The 21,523-nt window shown below is 37.8% G+C and overlaps 1 protein-coding gene across 5 annotated transcripts in view; it reads right to left on the minus strand.

Moving 5' to 3' along the window:
• The window catches only part of HECW2 (HECT, C2 and WW domain containing E3 ubiquitin protein ligase 2), a 173,664-nt gene that overhangs the window by 29,416 nt on the left and 122,725 nt on the right, over positions 1-21,523 (minus strand). For all 5 annotated transcript variants that reach the window (XM_046943905.1, XM_046943904.1, XM_015289488.4 and 2 more), the window contains 8 exons: positions 19,567-20,901; positions 17,877-17,972; positions 14,115-14,265; positions 13,637-13,740; positions 11,240-11,364; positions 9,685-9,870; positions 4,598-4,732; positions 1,658-1,760 (listed from right to left, as the gene is read on the minus strand). In XM_046943905.1, coding sequence (XP_046799861.1) covers positions 1,658-1,760; positions 4,598-4,732; positions 9,685-9,870; positions 11,240-11,364; positions 13,637-13,740; positions 14,115-14,265; positions 17,877-17,972; positions 19,567-20,901 — 2,235 coding nt within the window. The remainder of the gene's footprint in view (positions 1-1,657; positions 1,761-4,597; positions 4,733-9,684; positions 9,871-11,239; positions 11,365-13,636; positions 13,741-14,114; positions 14,266-17,876; positions 17,973-19,566; positions 20,902-21,523) is intronic.

Raw genomic sequence — 21,523 nt, forward strand, 5'->3', positions numbered from 1 at the left:
TTTGAACAATGACCCTGAATTTCACTTTCACAGTTAGTATTTAGCAGTACGGCATTAATTTATGTCTGTTGTGTAAGGCTACTCGTAGTGCTATCACAGGGAACACATTTGATTATGAATGAGGTATGATTATGACAAATCCTCTCCACTGTTAATTAGCAGTGCTAACTTTTTTAGCAATTCCTATTACAATTCCTATTCCTTTTATCAATCACACTCTTAGCTGAAGTCAAACTAGAGTATTCACTGCTAGAAAAGAATCACAAGGTTCTTAAGTTTCCATCGCACTGAACCATTCTCAGTCATAAAAAGGAAATGTGAAGTGACACAAAGCACGAGGCATTGCTTACTTTGTTATTATAAATTAAAATATGAGTCAGAGCAATGGAGAATCCAATATCTTATTTTATGATGGTATGTTTAATAGTGGTGTAGACAAGGTTCCTTCTTCAACTACTTTTAGCATCTCCTTCCAATCTGTTTGGTGTCTGTAAAATGTATTTTCCTAGTTATGTATTAATTTTTCTAAAGAGATCCTAGGACACATTCAATGTTGGTGGCATTCAATCCATTCTCAGATATTAAACAACCACTGGAAACACCCATATTCTAATCCCTCTAATCTGACAGAACTGGGATTGCTTAGTCTGAGAACAGGAGGAGACTCAGGAGAGACATTACAGCTCTCTACAACTACCAGGAGGAGGTTGTGGTGGGGAGTGGGGGGGGCTTGCCTCTTCTCCTGCCTACCTAGCGATAGGACTAGAGAGAACGCATTAAGACTGCACCAGGGCAGGTTCAGGTTGGATATTACAAAAAATTTCTTCTCTCAAAGAGCGGTCAGGTGCCTGAATGGGTTGCCCAGGGAGGTGGTTGAGTCCTCATCCTTGGAAGTGTTCAAGAAACATTTAGATGTTGCCCTAAGAGACATTTAGATGTCCTAAGAGACATGGTTTAGTGGGGAAATACTGCTGGTAGGTGGGCAGTTGGACTAGATGAGCTTGGAGGTCTTTTCCAACTTTGGTGATTCTATGATTCATATTCTAATTCTCATTTACTGCTGAGCCTGTAGTATATGTACACCATGTATACAGCAAGGGGAAGGATTTAAATTAGCAGAGATTTCAAGTAAACATGGCACAGTACAAAGATCCAGTTATAGTCAATCGGATCAATTTATCTTGATTTAGCGCAATGTGACAGCTGCTAGATTCAATAAGCTAAATTCTCTTCTTGGTGGCATAGAAATCACTAACTTTGTGTGTATGTAACTGAGAACAGAAGTTAAGCTAATGACTAATTCCAAGCTGATTAATACTTTATGGAATCTTGCCAAAAGAAATACCCAGAAGTTCTACAAAATCACTTGAAATACCCAATTAGGACACAACCTGCTGGCTTCAGCTCTTCCTGTCACCACTTAGACTAGTGAGATTAGGAACTCAGAACAAGTAGGATCTTTACATCAATCGTTCAATTCTGCATAGGCACTTTCTGTTATTATTCCTGCAGGTTGCAACTGAATTATTAGAGAGAAGTAGTCCTAACAAATTGCAACTTCCACCTACCCCTACCAAATGAAAAACAACAGTGAAGACGGACGTGACACATTCAGTCACGGAGTGCTTCTCTGAAAAGAGGCCATATGCTGACTTACCCACTGGAACCACATCCTGGTACTGAGCTCTGCTGACTGTATTAAATGTACTAGACGGTCTTGGTAGAACTGGTGGTCCTGCATGACGAGAGTCCTCTCCAACCTGAAAATGTAGAAGTAAACACAATCAGTGTTTCTGTCAGCATATAGTTAGGTTTACAATACAAGAATATTTAAGTGAGTACTTATATGACTTAATATTAAACATAAACATAAGTTTTCTGCTGGATCCCAATAATCACTGTAGAGGGGATCACCTATCTTGTAAGTGAGTTATTCGTAAAACATTATTTACTATATTACACATGAAAAATTGAAACAATTTCTTTCCAAGTTTATCACTGTTTTTAAATAATAGTCCCATTCTGAAAAGTAAATTCTCCTCTAAAATTCAAGCTGGAAAATTTTCAGAGAGTAATTTTGTACTTCATGTACATCTTTATCCATATTAAAAGATCAGAATGCAGCTCTTTCATTAGCACCGTAACCACGCATGAGCAGAATTTCCCTAAACTTAAACTGAAAAGAATTTTGTGGCTGAAACAGCATTATAAAGGATAAAGCAGTGAGTTCACATTCAGTCACGGTAAATGAGTCCAAAACTGGTAAAAACATTTCTTATAATCACTCAGGAGAACTGCTGTGAATTCTTTGTGTTTACCTTCTGGAAATGAAACATATAACAGATCAACATTTTTTTAGTGCAGAACCATAATGTAAAATTGTTCCTCATAGCATATGTGATGCTGGGTCAACTTCTACAATTACTGTATGTTGAGGTTTCAGCCATTTCTACTGTGTCACTATTTTGTATTTTATCTACTCAAGGCATTTTGTTCAACCATTTTTACAATCTCTAGGGCCTTTATGTTTACTTCTCCATTCCTCTGCCTATAGATAATTGTTACTACGTGAACTACACTTCCACATTCCAGAGAATTAAAAAAAAAAAAAATCAAAGTGCAAAAGATCAAATAATCATAAAGCTTTTGTTAAATCCAGACTCTGGCATCACAATGAAGTAAAAGACCTGAAGTACCTCCCAAGATCTTTGTGAACTCAAATAATACTCTCTCTGGAAAAAAAAATAATAATAATTTCCTTTAGGCACTGTACTGGAAAAGGAATGGGATTATTATTAGCTCCAGCTTCACGCTGCAGTTCAGCTTTAGCTAAAAAGGCATTCCTTATGCTGGCTATTGTTTGCTTTAGAGCATCTCCCTATAAAAACTGGGTCAACAGCTTCATAACATCAAAGTTTGTGGCAAGGCAAATCCAAATAAAGTATTTTGAGAATTTTTTCATTAAGTACTCATCTTTCTGCAATAACATACAGTTCCACAATACAATGACTTTAAAATAGCTGCAAATAAGCAATATTTAAGTCATAAGGGCTGAAGAAAATGTGCTCAGTCTCATACATATGCATATAAATAAACATCATTGCATCATCAGTCTCCGAATGGGAATACTGTTTTGAATTGCTGTTTGAGATTTCTATGCGGTGCTATACTTATATTCAAAATAGAGCCACAACTGTAATTGTACCAAATAAATATTTCTAAACTGGCATTCAGAAACAGATTAAGCAATTTCATTTATCTAATCTAGACCAAGTTAGTAAATTCCAGCAGAAAATTAGCACTGTGTATATGCAATACATGTGTAGACTTCCTATAAGATGAACTACACTTATGCTGCAGTATTGACAGCTTCAGCAGAACAGCTCAGGCGTCTCTCTCTATTTTGAATGCAGATATTAAAGTGCAAAAGAAAGATAATCTGAGTGTTGATTTGGTGAAGACAAGAAAAAGATTATTTATGTTCTCTTATAAATCAGTAGGAACAGAAAAACTTGGTTTATCTAGTGGAAGGTCTAAACAGCCATATGAAGACAATTTCAGCTGTCTTGCCTGCTGCAAGACGTCAGTGCCTACACCACATAACCACACCGACAGATAATGCTATTTAAAATCATTCATAAAAAATACCTTACATTAAGGGTGGCCATGGGAAGTATCCTTGACAACTAAACCACATTCATACAGGAAATGATAAGATACACAACCAATGGTAAAACACCCCCTGCAGCTCAGCGGAAGCTCTGATAGAGAAGTAGCAGAGCAGATTCATGCACTGAAACAGATCTCTGGCAGAACTTGATGTGCCACAACACTGAGCTAAAAATAGGATAAATCAGAGCATCTCACAAGTCGTTCTAATGTGTATTATCTTTTAATGCCTGTCATGGGATAGCCCTCCTCTGAAAAGAGGAATCACAGCCACCAGTATAGAGTTTTAATAACAATACAACTAAAGACTAAGCCACTGTACATACACTTGCTCACAGGTAAAAAGAATTTACAGCAACAATATGGAGACTGGTGGTGAAAAAGGTCCACAGTGATGCATCAACAAGACAGACTTTTCCATGTTTTAAAGTTTAGAAAGTTGAGATAATATACATACATAAGTACATACAATGGTCTGACAAACCCATATGCAGGAAGAAGGCTTTTTACACTTATTCAGATTGTTGCACATCTAGATGTATGCACACGCACACTTTTTTCCCTCTTATTTGCAAAGTTATAACCTACATAGTTGGAAGACACCAGGCTTGACAGCAGTAAGCATTCTGATAGTAAAAATAAGGATACAGATACTGATAACCTGTAATCAGATGCTCTCCTGTGGTTAAACAGGGTTACTGCAAATTAGAAGTAAAATTAAGGCTGATGGGTTATTTTTTTTCAAAAGGAACAGTGACGTTCCCAGCTGGAAAATAATACCATAAATATTTATGGCTGAGTACCATCCAGTTACAGAGCAATGATGTTCCTCACAACAGAGTGGAGTTATGAATGGAATGATGTCAAAGAAGATGACCCTAAAAACCTGGTGGCTCCCAATTGGAGAGAAGAGGCAGAACAAACTTACCTCACCAGCACTGTGGCTGCGTTGCCTAGTTAAGTGCTGCCGATGGACTAAAGCACTGGTAGGCCTGCTGCTCTGCAAGGGAAGCCGAGGGTCAATGAACGTGGTCGTGCGGGAATTGTGGTCAACAAAGAAAGCCTAGAAAAAAAAAAGAAGAAAAAATTTACAGTCAACTGTTTGTATCACAAGACTGCTCAACAATCAAAGAGTTAAATGTCTAAGGTTAATGTGTATTCAGGCTCTCGGATTCAGCCTCTGATGTCAGGCTTTGGAAATTCTTTTTCATGTTGCTGTGGCTCACATTACCCTTCAGCAGAAGAAGGATAACAGTTTTTCAACTCACTGGAGGGATGAATTCTTTAATACCTTATTTCATTCATGCCTTTAAAGTCCTTTGAAATCTTCAGCTGACCAGCATCAGAAGTTTCATTATGATTGCCAAGAAGAAAAGGCTCAAATATTTAATAAAAGTCATCCTCATGTTTTCTCCCTTTCATTTCCTTATAAGCATCTAAAAAATGTCATTAAGGGGCAAAATCATTCCCCTCTGCGAACTACTTACCATATAACACAAACTGGTGTGCAAAAGTCAAGTGTATGACTGTATCCTATGATGCATCATGATTACAGGCCAAAAGACATTGTTGCCATCCTCACGTTGCAACTAGTCTAAGTTCATTAACCTGAAAAAATGTCAGTTGGGGACAAAAAGAAGGTGGCAACAGAAACTTTTAAAACAGGCAGCTGGTAAAGAACTACCGCATGCTGGCTGGTCCGTTGTTTGCTGAAAGCAAGGTCACAGGAGCACATATCCTGGAAAATGAAAACCTCCCACACTACAGTCCAATTCAAACCAAAAACTGTTTCTAAGCCCTGAGGTTTAAAAACTTTTTCCAGTATTAGTTTTGCACTTGGAAACCAGCACTGTTCTATTTCAACATAGTTCAGCTTTTTTTTTTTTTTCAGTCACAATGCTGGAATTATGGAAATGGCAAAAAAAGATCCAAATTTTGAGGAGAAGAATTACAAGAAAGTGACATCTGGTTTGAGGAATTAAAGAGTCTGGACCAGCAGAGAGGTGGTTGGGTCTGCTGGAGTCATTTCTATTTGTGATACCAGTGAGGTACTTTGACCACGGTTTCATAAACAATTCAGTCCTATGGTGTCAGCAAAAGAAACATTCCCATCTTCCCCCACCCTGACCACTTGTTTCATCCCCTGTGCACCCTCCTCCTGCCTCGTGCTGGCACAAGTGTTTGCGTGGCCACACAGTGAACCCTGCTGGGGAACTGGTCCAGGCCAAAATTATTCTCTTTTGTCTGTTTCCTTGCTTCTTCTAACCTCAGTCAGCCCACCAGGGACAAGAGTAGTGCAAAAGTGGATCTTATAGCAACCTACAGTATTCATCAAATCATTATTCAGGCTGCTTAGTACAGACAGGATAGAGAAAACAGAATTCTTGTGATTGCCATGAAAGTAAGTAGGCAAACCAGTGTGTCATGCTACAATGGCAAGTAAATACTGCTGTGGTCAATTGTGAGAGAAAATATTAGTATTTCCCAATCCCAACAAAGAAGAAGCATATGGAGCTGCATATCGTGGCTGATGTCTGGCTGGGAGACACAGGAGGGACACCAAACCTGCAAGACCTCAAAAACATTTCAGAAGAGGGCAGCAAGATTCCTACAGCCATAACAGTGATGGCCTGAACCTAAGATCTGGGTATGCAAGTGGTGAACCACGTGAACTGAACACCGGAGAAGAATTTCCTGTTCTGTTCAGAAGAAATAGTTACAAATATTGAAGTGAAACAGTGTTCCACAATTCACAAACAACACAGCATACCAAAAAATTACAATTTTAACTGCAACCTTTGAGCCTGATGCAGGACTCTTTTTTTACCTTGACAAATGATGCCATCACTTTCAGCACAAGAACATGAACATAACAGAACATGAAACCAGAGGAAAAGCAGAAAGAAAGCCATTCCAAAATTTTGGTTTGAGGCCTGGCAAGTGATTGAAAGAGGCTGCTGCAATGTATCCAGGCTTTCTGAACTATTTGCTCCCGATTTATACGTTTACTTCATTTACTAACAATTGGTTGTTTTGTTTGTTTTGTACTCATGTATCTACTATTTTTTTCTAGTCTGGTCTATGCATATTTCTAAGATGTGAAGGACATTCAGCAAACCAAAGGTTGATTTCATTAAGTCAACACTACACTGTAAAATCACTTAGGAAAAAAAAAAAGTAGCAATTCAATAGCAGAAGAAGTACTATCTACAGTTGTTCTACACAGTTCTTTGATTTAATACAGCAGATTTAATACAGCAGTCTAACACTGTATGCAGTGCTCTTTCACAGCACATTTAAATAAAGAACTAACCTTAAATACCAAGTTTAAGACAAGCATATGTTATTAACTACAGATGCTTGCAGGCCAGCTAGTAGCAGCCTACTCAAAATAAAGTAAAAAATACTACTTTAAAGCTTCAGTGAAGATAATCATTAGAACCTCAATGTGGATATTGGCACACAGCTCAAAACACAGTGAATCTCTCAATCTCCTTTGCAAAAAATTTCTCTTGTAACACCTGTCTAATTATAATTCATGAATCTATGATGCTTGAAGAGAATGACATAAGGTGAGTAGTGCAAAAACTGTAATTTATCCATTAGACATGAATAGTTGCCTAAGTTATCTTTCACATTAAAGTACATGAAGCTTGCTAAAATACCTTTCTTCCCATTCAAGACATTAATAATCAATAACAATTTCACGGTAGAAATAATTTAAAAAAAAACCCACCTCTTATAATTTATTATTATTTATTTGGGATGAGACCAATGGGATGAAGTTCAACAAGATCAAGTACCAGGTCCTGCACTTTGGCCACAACAACCCCAGGCAATGCTACAGGCTTGGGGTAGAGTCCCTGGGGACTTTCAAGGCTGGATGAGGCTCGGATTGAGCACACCTGATCGAGGTGTGGATGCAGAGGAGTTGGACTAGATGACCTTTAAAGGTCATTTCCAACTCTGAGGTTTCTATGATTCTACCATCTGTAATGCCACTCAGAAATCCCAAACTTGATGCATTGGGCCTCCTGTGGAGAGCTGTAGGCAAAACAGGTTTTATCGTCTGAAGGGGATACATGGAGGAGTCAAGGAAGAGTGGGCAACTGAGCTTAGCTGTGCAGTTCTGAAGGGAGTTTGGAGATGAGCAGGCCCCACTTGAGCGTGAATGCCTGCAAAGCTTACAAGCCATTGGAACTACACTGACATCAGGGAACATGAACCCTATTGCTCCCTGCTGCATTAGGGTCAGAATAATCACTGTGCCTTGTGAGCAACACCAAGCCTCTTACTAAAATATACTTGGAGAAATAAAGGAAAACATCATCTCACCAGGAAAGAATAGCAGGAAAGGAGATGTAATTATGTATTGTGACATGGCTAATATCTACTTGCTTCTCTTTCGCTTATTCTTTAATAAATGCAGGTTTGGTTTGATTTGGTCTCATCAAACATGTTTTCACGTACCAGCCATCACTCTCTTTCAAACTGCCAAATAAGCTTTCCTACTGGCCACATGCACTGTTTGTGATGAAGACAACTCAACATAAAAGAGCATGAATAACACTGAGCTTAATTCCAAGTGCAGAAATCCCAGTGGGGATTTATTCAGTGCTTCCTCTCACTGATTAACGTTTGTCATAACCTCACTGTTAGCAAACACAACACATGAAAGCCAAAGGCCTAATTTTCTAAATGGGGCACCTATTTAAGTCAATTGAAATTATCATATTCTTCAGGATAGAACCCACCTCTGAAGGACCAACCAAACAAACAAGGATGGCATAGAACAGGAAAAAATGAGGGAGGAAAATAATGAGGTTAACATAATCGCACATCCCTAACAGACTTTCTGAAGGAAAAACACAGTGCTTTCCAAAGTCAATAAATACAAGATGAAAACAATCCTGAAGTTCTTTTTCTAGCCTTCTGTTCAGAGTTTGTCTGCAATCTTTTCAAGCATCAAGAACATTATTTATATGGACAGCGTACCAGAACTGATAACATAAGAACTGATAAGCTTAGTGTGCCTGTAGTCCTAATTAGGACTTCTCACATAAACTGATAAGCCTCATCACTTCCTCACATGTTAATCATAGTCTATTTTTAACCTTCCTATCTTCTGCAAAGAAAACCATATTCTAGATAGCAAGGATACACTGGTTTAAATTTACCTTAAAATTACATTACTATAAAAATGTGTTCGTTATTCTCTGATTTTAAAATATTGTATTAGAATTCCAGAAGTTACATTTGTTTTGAAAAGCAGCAGAACTCACAGCTATTCAAGATCTTCATTAGTTAACATAACTTCCTACACAGCTTCTGTGCCATTAACCAATACGCAGTCAAGAGAGTAAGCATCCCTAGGGCCATTGCAAGTGCACTAATATTATCTCAGAATCTGATGAATGCTGGAACTACTTAGCATTTGGATAGAGGATTGACCTAGGAAAACTGTTACATATTAAAGAAAAAAAAGACCAAATAATGCACGCTAATAAATTTCACTTGAGATGCTGAGGTTGACAGTTAAAGAAGAAAGTTTGCTCAAATAACCCAACAATAACTCAATAAAATCCAATAGATAAAAAAATTAAGTAAGCTTACATTTAAACTTTCTTCTGAGTACAAAGGTAAAACTCTAAAGAACTTCACTGAACTGCTTATATTTGCACACTAAATAACTATTTTCAGAAGAAGTTTTAAAACATTCAAGGGAATCTAAGTGACCTATTTCAGAGTGAAAAGACTATAGATTTTCTATTAATATTTCTTATACTGATTAATATTGACTTCTCAGTCTCTTTTTCCTCTCACATAATATTTTGCCAGCATAGAGAAGAAATTCCAATCTTCTCTTGAAAAAGGGAAAAAGGAAAAATATGCATCTTTACATACATTTGGGAACCAATGGCATTTATGCTCCTTCTAAGAACAGTAAGATGAATCCTAATGCTACAACATCCAAAAATCACACACTGAACAGAGAGATAAGTGTGTCACAATTACCTTGCCCTGATGGTCATGTTTCATTTCCCAACCTCTTGGCAGCTCCAGCTGTTTGTTAGCAAACATGTTTAGGAAGCCCACCAAATCACGATTATGCTGGTAGCGCTCAAAGTGGTGGGTGTCCCGCCGGACTTTGGTGATCATGTGCTTCAAACACGTGTTATTTGTAAACATGCGGTAGGCACTCTGAAAAACACATAACAACAACAATTTTACTATAAAAGACAATATTTCCACTCTAAAAAAAACGATCATTTCCAACTGCAGCAGTATCAGAAATTGGTCCTCCTTCAGTGGTTTTGGAATAAGTGTTCAATGTTTTGTTTTTGTTTTTACTTGATACATATGAACTCCAGCAAAGTGTAAAACACACTAATTTGGACTCCATCTACAACACTTGTCCCATGAACTGTGAAGAATTTCTTAACGTCAGAATTGCTTAAAAGGTTAAGATCTCATAGTTATTCGAAGATTTCTGCAATAACAAGTCAAACATAGACATAGAACAGTCAAAAGGTGGTAAGGTTTTCTGCAGAACAGAGACATATGCTTGTAGAACTTACACACATAAATCCATTGATTTTTCAAAAAAGAGGGAATGAAAGAACCCAATAACGGCAAGCCCATGAGTAATTTATCTCATAATTAAAACGAAACAGCAAAAAGAGAGCACTGAGGAACAGAGAAAACTTTAAATAGAAGGGAAAAATAAACAATTTACACTCTTTTACTCCAGAAAAGAAAAAAAAAAAAAAAAAAAACGCACACCAGATCTTTGTCTCAGAGCAGACAAGAGGCAGAACCTAAACACAGGTCCTCCTATTGCAGTCTGCTGCTACCTAAATCACTCCGTGCTCCTACCTTTGTTCTCTGGCCAGAGGTCTTATCTGCCTCTGCCCTATTTCAAATAGTGAAGAAAAAGATGCATACTCCAAGAATTTTTCAGATACGCAGGCATGCATATCAGAACTGAATTAAAATCTATCAGTAATTAAAAAAAAAACAACTGGATAATTTGCTAATGTGCTTGCAGACAATAAGTTATTCATCCCATTACATCTGTTCAAAAAATACTTTCTTATGAGAAGGAAAACAGGGAAAAGAGAAAAGGAAAACATATACTAAGATGTTTTCTTGTTCACTGTGATCTCTGAAGTATTTTGATATAAATCAGGTAATTTGGTGGATACAAATCTTCCCAAGAACAGCAAAATGACCATAAAATAGAAACTTCATTTTCATACAAAAAAAGTCCATTAGTCTTTGAAGAACATAATAATAAAGCTATTGCTTCAATAAACAAGTCAGTTTGGTACCCTAAAAAAGATGCACAGCTGAGTAAAGAATAAAAACTTACAAAGTCTAATGCCAAATAGGACTTCTCTGGCAGCCCACCAGCTGCAAGGAATGATGATGAGTGTTTCAGTTAATCCAGCTTCCCAATGTACTACCAATATGTTACCATCAAACACTGAGCAGTACCTCTGCATGCAAAACTTCTATATATATAAAGTTATATTTATGAAAGTCTTTCACCTGTACAGACTGTACTCACAGGGTTAGAATGCAGCACTGTAAAGAACTCTGGGCTGATAAGAAATTTCACAGGGGGAGACTGGAGCAACAAAGTAAGTCTGGATCTGGAGGTAGAGTGAGGCAGCACATTCTCTCTTCGAAAATCTAACAGCAAAGTGAATGACAATTCACATCTCCAGTAATGAATATTACCAAAACACTACTGCAAACAACTACATTGATTAGTTACACAAAAAAGAAAGCACCAGGTATACAATTGTATTGGTTTCATTACCCACATAAGTGCACCCAAAATTCTTCTAATATAAGAATGTGTATTTAGAAGACCTAATTTCTTGCTCTTGGTGAAAAATCATTTAAGAATAAAATAATTTTTAAAAATACTTCCAATTATTTTGTTTACCAACCACGTGCCTATATATAAATTGCAAAGAAGGTCCCCATTTCAAGCCTACAGTGCTATATTGTAGCTGTATGCAGATAACAGTTATTCTACAAATGCTGACCAATGCATACAGAAGTCATTGTACATTTAGAAGTGTTTCATTCCTTCTTCCTTAAAAAGCAAAATAAATTTAAAAAATCACTGCCAGTAACACAGCTCTGATCCTGACACAGTACTTAAAATATTTAAGCAGCTTATGTAAGTTAAAAACAGGTTGCCACAGAAGTACCTTTCACAGTCAACTCTGAGTAAGCATTTGGGTCCTCTCCTAGCAACTGCTGAAGTGTGCTGAGTTCCCAACAGTATCAGGAACTGAAAATACATAATGTGTAGTATTTTCTACAATGTTATTCTCCCAATCACCTTTGAAAATCAATAGCATGTTTGGATGCACATTTTAAAGTAATTGAAAAATTGTAAATTCAGATTGGGTCTCCAGTGATTTTTCTCCAAAATCTATGCCATCCTCTACACATCACTGTTTCTTTCTTTTACATACCACAGTATTTGCACAATTGCACATCAAATGAACATTAATCACATTAAACAGCTACTGTGGATATAAAAGAATAACCCTCAATCAGAAAAAGGAGAAGAAAAGCAGTGAATGAAACTGTAGGGGAAAAAAATAAGAATAAAATTTAGTTTAAAAAAAAAAAAGAAAAGAAAAAAAAAAGAGGAGGAGAAGAATAAGTGACATTCAAAACCTGGATGACTAAATACTACGGGGAAAAGGGGAATAAGGGATCTAAAGAAGTCAGATTATGTGCATTCTGCACATAAGAGGAAAACAGAAAATGGGAAGGTAATAAGTAAAGGGAAAGTAAGAAAGAAAAACAATCTGAAAAAAACAGTTCTAAGCTCCAAAAGCTCCTATGTCTATGGAGTGACAGGATAGTACCATAAGGATTCCTGAAGCTCTGCCTGAATACCTGGGCTGGGAGCATCATCCAACTCCTTGGTACAAAACTTGCCTGTGTAACAATCACCTCTCACATCCTAGAAGATGCTAGGGCATGCTACTCATAGGTCCATTGTCTTAGATGGGTAATCTGGAAACCAGGATGTGTGAACTGGGTGGATTTTTTTTGCAGTTGAGATGCTTGCTAATTTGTTTTATGAAAGGCTTATTCAGTTGAATTTGCTGATTAGGCTGAATTTGCTTTAAATTGATTTGTTAGAGGCACAACAAACCATCTAAGTGCTTTTGCAAAGGCCCAAACAGGCACATGAACAAAGAAAAGAAAAAGGCTAGGGTAGAAATAAAGAAAAAGAATATAAAAGGGGCATTTGGCCAAATCACAGGTTCTGCAGTGACCTGAAATGCAAGAACAGTAAGCATTGCTTGGGCAACAGATGAACTTAGAAAGGAGGATTATGGGAGAATATAAAGAGAATCTGCAGACAGAGAACAGAATGACACACAACTGCAGAAGGGACTGGATGACTAACAAGGTAACTATACATTTATTAGTCAATTTGTAGTAGGAATATGACCAAGGAGAGAATTGCATAGCTAGAGGAAAAATAAGGAATGATGCTAAAAGTGTATTTTAAAAAGATCTTCCCTTATGTCTTCATTTGGAAAGTTAATACCGGGTAGACAATCAATAACTAAGGACCAGGAGAATAAAGAATTCTAGTCCTTTCTTGTCCTGTACTATAACGTTATAAAATGTGGCAGCCCATAAAATTTGTAACTCAGACCACACTATTTTATGCTCTTTCTCTGCTGATGTCCTATCTATGTTTTTACCCAGTCAGACACTGACAGAAAAAGGCTCTGACTCTCACATTCATCTCCTCAGCACATCAAACAGGTTACGCCATATTCTTAAAAAACTAGACAGCAATGAAAACAAATCATGACCCAGACCTCTCAGAGCAGAAAGTATGTCCTGCTCGGTGTCATTAACTAAATAATCCACAAGATGAGTGCTCCCTTTAGTGATTTTTTTTGTTTGTTTTTACCTGCATTAGAATGGTGAAAGTCAGTTTCCTCTCCAGCTCCATCCACTGCACTTGTCTGCTCTTCAGGCCTGTCATTAGTCATTGTTCGGCGGATGCTCTGATACCTAGGGTTAGAAAACTGGACTTTATATGTAGTATATGGTAACTATGATCCAACTTGGGCTCTGAGGGACTCTAGTAATAAAGTTAGGCTTGCCCTGCTTTTCTGCCATGTAAGTTAACATATGCTGACCTCTTTTAGTATTATAAGCATCTTGAATTTCTGAAAATCATCAGCAGATTTTTGTTAGCTGTTAAACACAGGTGAAACATGATAGGTTCAGAAGCCCACGTGCAATCTAAAAGGAACAGCCACATAAAAATAAACATACATGGCCAGCTGCATTAGCAAGTGGGACCTAGCCTTTGTGCTTCGTCTTATGGTGATAAATGAAGTTTTGCAAACACACAATTCACAAACAATAATGGCAATTCTTACCGGCGATTCAGCTGTTCCATTTGCTGTATGGAATTTGATCTCTGGAGAATCTGTGGGGCTGGAGGGGCTGTGGGTCGCTGCCAAGTTGTTGTCCTGTTCACGTGGTCAACATAAAATATCCGTCCATGGCTGTCAATTCGAGCCTCCCAGTCTACATAGTAATAAAATACTGTGAACTATGGGGAGCTTGGGGTTTATTTCAGCATTTATTTTACTTTTTTGTTATATCTTTTAAAGGATGACTTCAGCACAAAACTTTCTCACTGAAGGGCTAAAGGATACAGCTTTTATCCCCTAAGTAAAACTCTCCAAACTCTCCATGGGTTCTATGGAACCCATATGTAACAGCACAGAGAAATGAATAAAAACGAACCTTCAATAAACAGTGATTGTCCTAGAAAAAAAAAGTAAATATATTTAATCTAATTCTCTTGGACTAAACCATTTAAAGATGAGATCTCTGAGGCCTATTCGAGTACATTAAGCCAGTGCCCAAATGTCAAAAATCTTGCAAAGCTTGACACCTGTCACTGATTTTCCACAGCTAAAAGTAGCAGTCATGAAACAGATGCCAGTGCTCTTCCTGGGTGTTGCATGTACCTATGATATAAATAAGCAGTGTTGCCTGAGAAGATGAACAATTATAGTTATCAAACACCTTCATATACTAAATGCATGTTCCAGAATTGCAGATCCTGCAATCATCATAGCAAATTCGCCTTGTGCAAGCAGTAACTATAATGCTGGTTTTGCTACAGAAACTACATAGAACATTAGAAGTCCAGCACTCACCATGATGGTCTCCTGCAACTGCTGTTACCGAATACCAGAATTATATCAGTAACTACTGTAAAATGAGAACCACTGTTTTATTAATAATACCTAACGTTCAGCTACATTGGAAGAAAGAAGATGGCAGCATGAGATCACCTGAATGCAGTACTTTCCCTCTGTCCATAGGATACATGATTTCACAAAAAAATGTGCAAACTATTTAGTCTGTCAGCTAAAAAGAAATCTTTAAAAGCTCAAAAGGTTTACAAAAGAGACTTTCTATATTTCAAGTCCATGTGGAAACTTCAGTACCTGCAGAAACATTTAAAAACCATAGGCAGGCAACCAATTCTAAATGACCACTGCTGTGCAAGGAAAGGAGACACAAATATCTTTACAGCGAGAGAAAAAATAAAATTCTACTGTCAGCTACTGAATAGTGACAGCCTTAAAACCTCAGGCTGCATCTGTGTTCTGATTTATGTCAACAACTGGAGGTAGTGAAGTGGCTCCCTGAATGACAATGTCGGGTCTGAGTTGAATCGCAAGGAAGTTAAAAAACAAAGACAGGTTTTGAGATACATGGAACGTGTCATATCTGCATGACTGCTGTGTGATTCCGCCTACCACAATGCAGTTACTCTTATTTCTCTATGGTGCACGATCAGAACAGCCTATTAGTGATTAGAGTATTATTATTGTAAATGAATTTTGTAGGAAAGTAAATTAGGAGCAAGAAAAGCAACATGATGGGATAGGAATAAAGAGAACTGTTTTAAGGAATAAATTTTAATTCCTGGAGAAAATAAATGGTTGACGTCATCTTCTCCAAATCCACATTAAAAACCCACAATTTTGCACTGTTGTGAAATAAAAGTTCAAAATAAACAAAATTGCATCAATGCAAAGGTTTTGGATTCATCACTGCACTTGCTATTCCAAATGTAATACATTTTAAAGTTGCTCCAAAAGAAGAAGAAATAATTTTATTTCTAACTCAAAAAACCAAACACTTTGGGATTCTCTGAAGAACCTTTGGTTTTTTCTCCCCATAAAGAAAAAAAAAAAAAGACAGAAACAGATGCTCCAGAGCAAAAATCTCATTTCAAGAGATCACTGTCTACTGATGAAATAAAAATACACACATTTCTTTATTCTGCTTAGATTTCAAACCCTTACACACTGTGTAGCAGTGGACTGTTCTCTTGTGGTGATTATATACGTCCAGTTCCAACACAGTCATCACTTCTGTAATGTGTTTGAGGAGTAAAAGAAGTTTCGCTTTCATTCATCTTTAAATACACAAGTCTCAACAATTGTGCAATGGGTCCTGAAGTAAATAAAGCACCTCCATCACTATTGTGATGGACAAGGATATCTTCCCATAGTCAAACAGTTGCTACCAACAGTGTTACAAAGAACTTAGCTTGCTGAACTGGAATATTGTATTTAATCAAGGGTGTGTCCTGTTATTTGTTGATCTTTGGTAGGAATGTTAAAGCATAGTGTTACATGTTCTAGACAAACATACCAGGTACCTCCTGCTCTGGAGATCTGTTCTGGACAGAGATTCCGGGAGAAAAACCAAATCTCGAAAACAATTAGTATTTAAGATTTCACTCACATTAACAAATGAATGACTACCATAACTGTGACACTGGGCTTTGATTTTAAAGGTGTGTATGCTGGTGTGTAAGCATGTATGCCTGTGCATGACTGTGTAAAATCCCAGCAAATGTCAGAAATGCTACAATTCCACATAGCCAAACCTTCTCCACTAATATTACAATATTTTTCCCAAGTAGATATTGTACTGTACAGTTTGCTTCTGAAACACACAACTATGGTACTATAGAGGTTATCTCTATGCATTCCTAACTTAATACGTCTGATCCTCCATAATGTTCTCTCTCCTATTCAGTATGAAAATGATAAAAATTCAAATGAAGTATATGTCTCCCAGGCACTATTTTGTGAAAATTAATTCTGGTTTATTGAGGTGGCAGTTAATTAACTTCAGGATCTGTGCAGAGGACTAATTTGTTATATGCACCACTTAGAACAGAACCAGCAGGGAGCAAAATATTCTCATCGCCCTGACATTCCAATGCATGTTTCTATCTGTGTTATCCTACAAGGCTCTTTACAATCACCCTCTCCAATTATCGGGCAAACTCAGCCCCTTTCCACACAGTGGATTGGGTTCTATTCATTTTACATTAAATATCTGAATTCTTGGCTTCTTTAAAATCACAGAGCTTTGTCACTAACTTCACGGGGCCAAAGTTCAATTTTTTCTTTCTCCTGTGAAGTCATTTCCCCATTAGTTGTGTACATTTGTTTTTAATCCTTTCCACCTTTTTAAGTATCTAATACTAAGCAGATCATCACTGCTCCAAGTTTAATCAAATGCAACAGTTCAAAATTGGGAAAAATGTGTTTTCTATGTATATTATAGAAACAATTCCTCAGTCAATTTAGCTCATCCAACAATTGCATAATATCCAGGTTTATTCAAAAGCCTCGACTGTGCCTCAGAAAATGCAAGGAAAACATGATTCATGTCATCTGTGAAGACAGAAAGATGTTATCTGTTTCTTTGTAAATCATCACTATATATGACATACTTGTAGATTTCAGTGTGCTTGGTATCTTGCCCCCTGAGTGCCTCGCAAAGCCTGTCACCTCACCTCCCTCCTCACTTGCTCTGCATTTTGAAAAGGTAGCATCACACCTTCCTAATATTCTGCAAATTTTGCTTAGCAATTCTGTCTATATCAGGTATAATTATCATCACACATCCTGATAGTTTGCAGACTGAGCACAATGCCTTCTATGGGAACGGCACTACACTTAATCATCATTCTTCCTCATTTAGAGCTACTCAGTTGTTCATTTGCAGTTCTCACATTTAAAAATGAAACATAATGAGATCTCATTAATGGCATTCTGGCAGCTTATCCCTCCATTAAAGTATGAGGAACCTACTTGGTGGTAATGCCTCATCCACTCGCTGGTACCGGCTAACATCTTGACGTACTGAAGGTAGTGACCTCAAGGGCTGATGGCCATTGGCTTGAGCACCTAGAATGAAAATGCCCACAAATTATGTCTCAATCAATGTGGGGAAAATCTACAATTGTCTCTGAGGTGAACAAGATATGCTAAAACTTCTTCAGAACTACAACATTTTAGGATATACCTAAGAGTTATTGGCTTTTCTGGCAAAATAAGTCAAGTCTATAGTTCAGGGTGATTTCTCTGGCATACTCTGCAGTTCTTGTACAGAAAACATCATCTCTTGGGACACACTGAATCCTCCTGTGACCAAAAGAAACCAGAGCACAGACAGCCATGTGCACCCAAACCATATCCCAGCAAAGGAAATGGCCATCACAGAAACCTGGTGTGAGGTGAAACCACGCATTGATTTTCCTTGGTGCAGCAACATGGATTAGCTAGGATCTGACTAGTAAAGAGTCCTAAATGTCTACAAAATGATGTAAAAGAATGTGTTGTGTTGTATTTGTTATTCTAATACCAAAATTATTCTTTTTCAAATCAAAGAGTTGCTTATGGGGGGAAGAAATGAATAGACCTATGATTTTTCTCCCACAAACAGGTATAATCATAACCAATACAGAAGTAAACATACTTGCAGGGTTTAAGGAAGAAAATTGATTCGTGCTTACCTCATTTTCTCCCTACCCTTCTAACAGAATCACAACTAATGTTCTCTGAGATTTCTGGTGCAGAATTTGGCACTCAAAAGTGAAAAAATAATTTGTTCTTGAGGATTATTAATTTTCAACAAACCTTTAGGATAAATATGATCTACTACAAACATGTCCAGAACAGGGTGTACTTCAAAGACAGGGAAATTAACCCAAAACATCTGAAATGTTATTGAAAAGAGGCATCCAGAAATCCAACTTGGTTGCATGCACTTCATCATACTCACTTCAATCCCTGAAGAAAGGGAATAGGTGATAAATTGTGAGATTTGCTTGAAAAAAATCTACTATGGACACAAATCAACTTTCAGTGATTTCAGTGAGATGCAAAATCTTCAACTGTTAAAACAATCTTACAATTGGGAATAGCTTTACAGTCTTGAGTAATGCGTTCCTCTCTACCCATGATTCCTGATGTGCTAGGATGTGCCTATACAGCTAATAAACTGCAAAAGGTAAGACAGTAGCTGAGGTGTGACTAAAATAATTCTTTTTTAGTTTTTATTTTTTAACTATCCTTATGTGCTTATATATATTTTTTCTTCCCCCTATAAACATGCTGAAGAAAAGATCTAAGTATGAATTCTAGATCGCATTATATAGTTTTGGGATCCATCTATGACATCCCAATTACCATTTTGATTAGCAAGCAAGATAATATTGTGAAATATTTTCCTCCTCTTCACTCTCCTTCTCAATACTCTCTCAAGAATTACAATATATTCAAAACAAATGCCTTGTTTTGAAATATTTCAGTTTTGATGTTTTTTGTTACATCAAAACCCCTGAAAGCCTCTTAAACAAAACAATGTCTCAAAGGGAGGCAAATCTTGAAGGATAATGAAACCGAGAAATCAAGATCTTTATTTTCAGATGTGTGTTTTTAAATAATATTTTTTGACTGCAGAAAGGTCACTTCATAAAGTGCCTCCTACAGTTGTTACCTCCAGTAGCTCCTTCAACCTCTGCTGTGGCACCCTCACAAGCTGCTTGGGCTCCTTCCGTTTCTTCATCCTGAGACTGGCTATTGGCAGCTGCTGCCTGCAGACTTCTTCTTTGCCAGATTTCTTCTGCATCCTCTTGGTCTTGTAATTCACCTCCCTCAGCCTCCTGTACTTCCTCCTGAGGTAACTGTACTGCAGGCAAAGAACCAGAAGTACTTGGAGAGTCCTGTGTTTCAACAACTGGTTCAGTCCTGGCCACATCAGTGGCACAAGCTCCCTCTTCCTCTTCCTGAGAAGAAAATGCTGGAGTCTCAGGAAACCTGGCACTTTCAAAAGAACAGCGCATTTCAACTGAGGAACGTCGCACGGTTGCACTTTCATTGCAAGAGCTGTCTGCCCCTTCCACATCACTCTCCCCTTCTTGCCGGGTGCTAGCTTCACTGACACTTTCTGTGCGAGCAGGATCACTCTGCTCAGTTTCTGATGACAGCTGGGAAGGTTCAGACCCTTGATCAATAGATTCTGTTTCACTAACACCCCTTCTGCTTCCAACAGTAGCATCGGCAGCTCCTGCATCTGTACTACTGGGAGGCTGCTCTGCCTCCTGCACAGTATATGAGTCACTGCCAGCCTGGTCTGCCGGTGTTTCACTCTGAGAACCTTGCAGGCTTTCACCTTCAACTAACTGTGATGGTGGAAGCTCTGGGAGACTCTCTGTCTGGTCATCAGTTGAGGGCAAAGGAGCTTCAGAGGCTGAAACATTTTCACCCTCTGCAGGCCCCTGTGTTACCTGATCTGATGAGTAACTTAAACCATTTCTTTCAACATTTCTTGTAGCACCATTAAGCATTACTAAGCCACCATCATCTTCCAAGGAAGATGGGAAACCCAGGTCTTGATGTAGCTCATGCTCCTCCTCATCTGAGTCAATGTGAAGCATTGCATTAAGTCTTGTGTCAGTAGGGAAGCTACTCCTCAGTTTTGGGGAGGCTCCACGTGGACGCTCGCCACAGGCAGACGTCCCAGGTCTGGGATGATTATTGTGTTCTATTGCATCCAAATAGTCATTGAGTGAGTCCTGGCGACCTCTTGTAGGTGACGATCTTGAAGCACCAGAGGTTAACTCATCCTGATCTGTTTCTAGTGTTGTACTAGTCCTTAAAGGATGCCTCTGGATTGTTTCTCCAGAAGATTCCTCAAGGATTGGACCATTGGAACACACTGTGGAAGTATCATGATGTCCTGTTGGCATGTCCTCATCGTCAGAGGGGCTGCCCAAGTCTCCATTTACAGAGTTCACTCCTAGCAAAGTGCCAACTGTTTCTGGTGAAGCATCTGCAGAGACACAAAGATTGAATATAAAATACGTAATGCAGCCACCGTCAGCTCATTCTACTTTTGCAGTATCACAGAAGGGATATAGAAATACACATCTTTCAAGATGTAGGCTTATTTTAATCAGACAACTAAGTGAAGACAATACAGTTAGAATAATGCAGATATCTACAGTATCCTAACAGCAATCACAAATTTTTTTCTGTACAAATCTATCCTGGTCTCAAGCAAAATTTCACAAGCATAAAATATTACATCCATTTTGCTTTCAAAAGACACAGTATTGCCAAGCATCTTGCCAAACTGCCTGTAAAACCAGCCTCACAAAAAAAGGAAACAGTTTTCTACAGCATCTCTCTTATATCCAGCAGAGGGATTTATATAAAACTAGCTGTCCTTAGCAGCATACAAACCAACATCCGAGATGACATAAAAATCAGAAACTGTGCATGGATATCAAATTCTATACACAACAGTTATTTTGAGTAAATCAGACTTTTCTACTGTTAAGAATGAGAATGTACCCAGGATAAATGGATGAATGTTGGGGTTTTGGAAATATAAACTCCGAAGTCCTCAACATCTAAAATATGAAACCCACAGCAAAGCAATAATAGAGGCC

This window comes from Gallus gallus, chromosome 7, assembly GCF_016699485.2.
Source record: "Gallus gallus isolate bGalGal1 chromosome 7, bGalGal1.mat.broiler.GRCg7b, whole genome shotgun sequence".
Taxonomy (NCBI): Eukaryota; Metazoa; Chordata; class Aves; order Galliformes; family Phasianidae; genus Gallus; species Gallus gallus.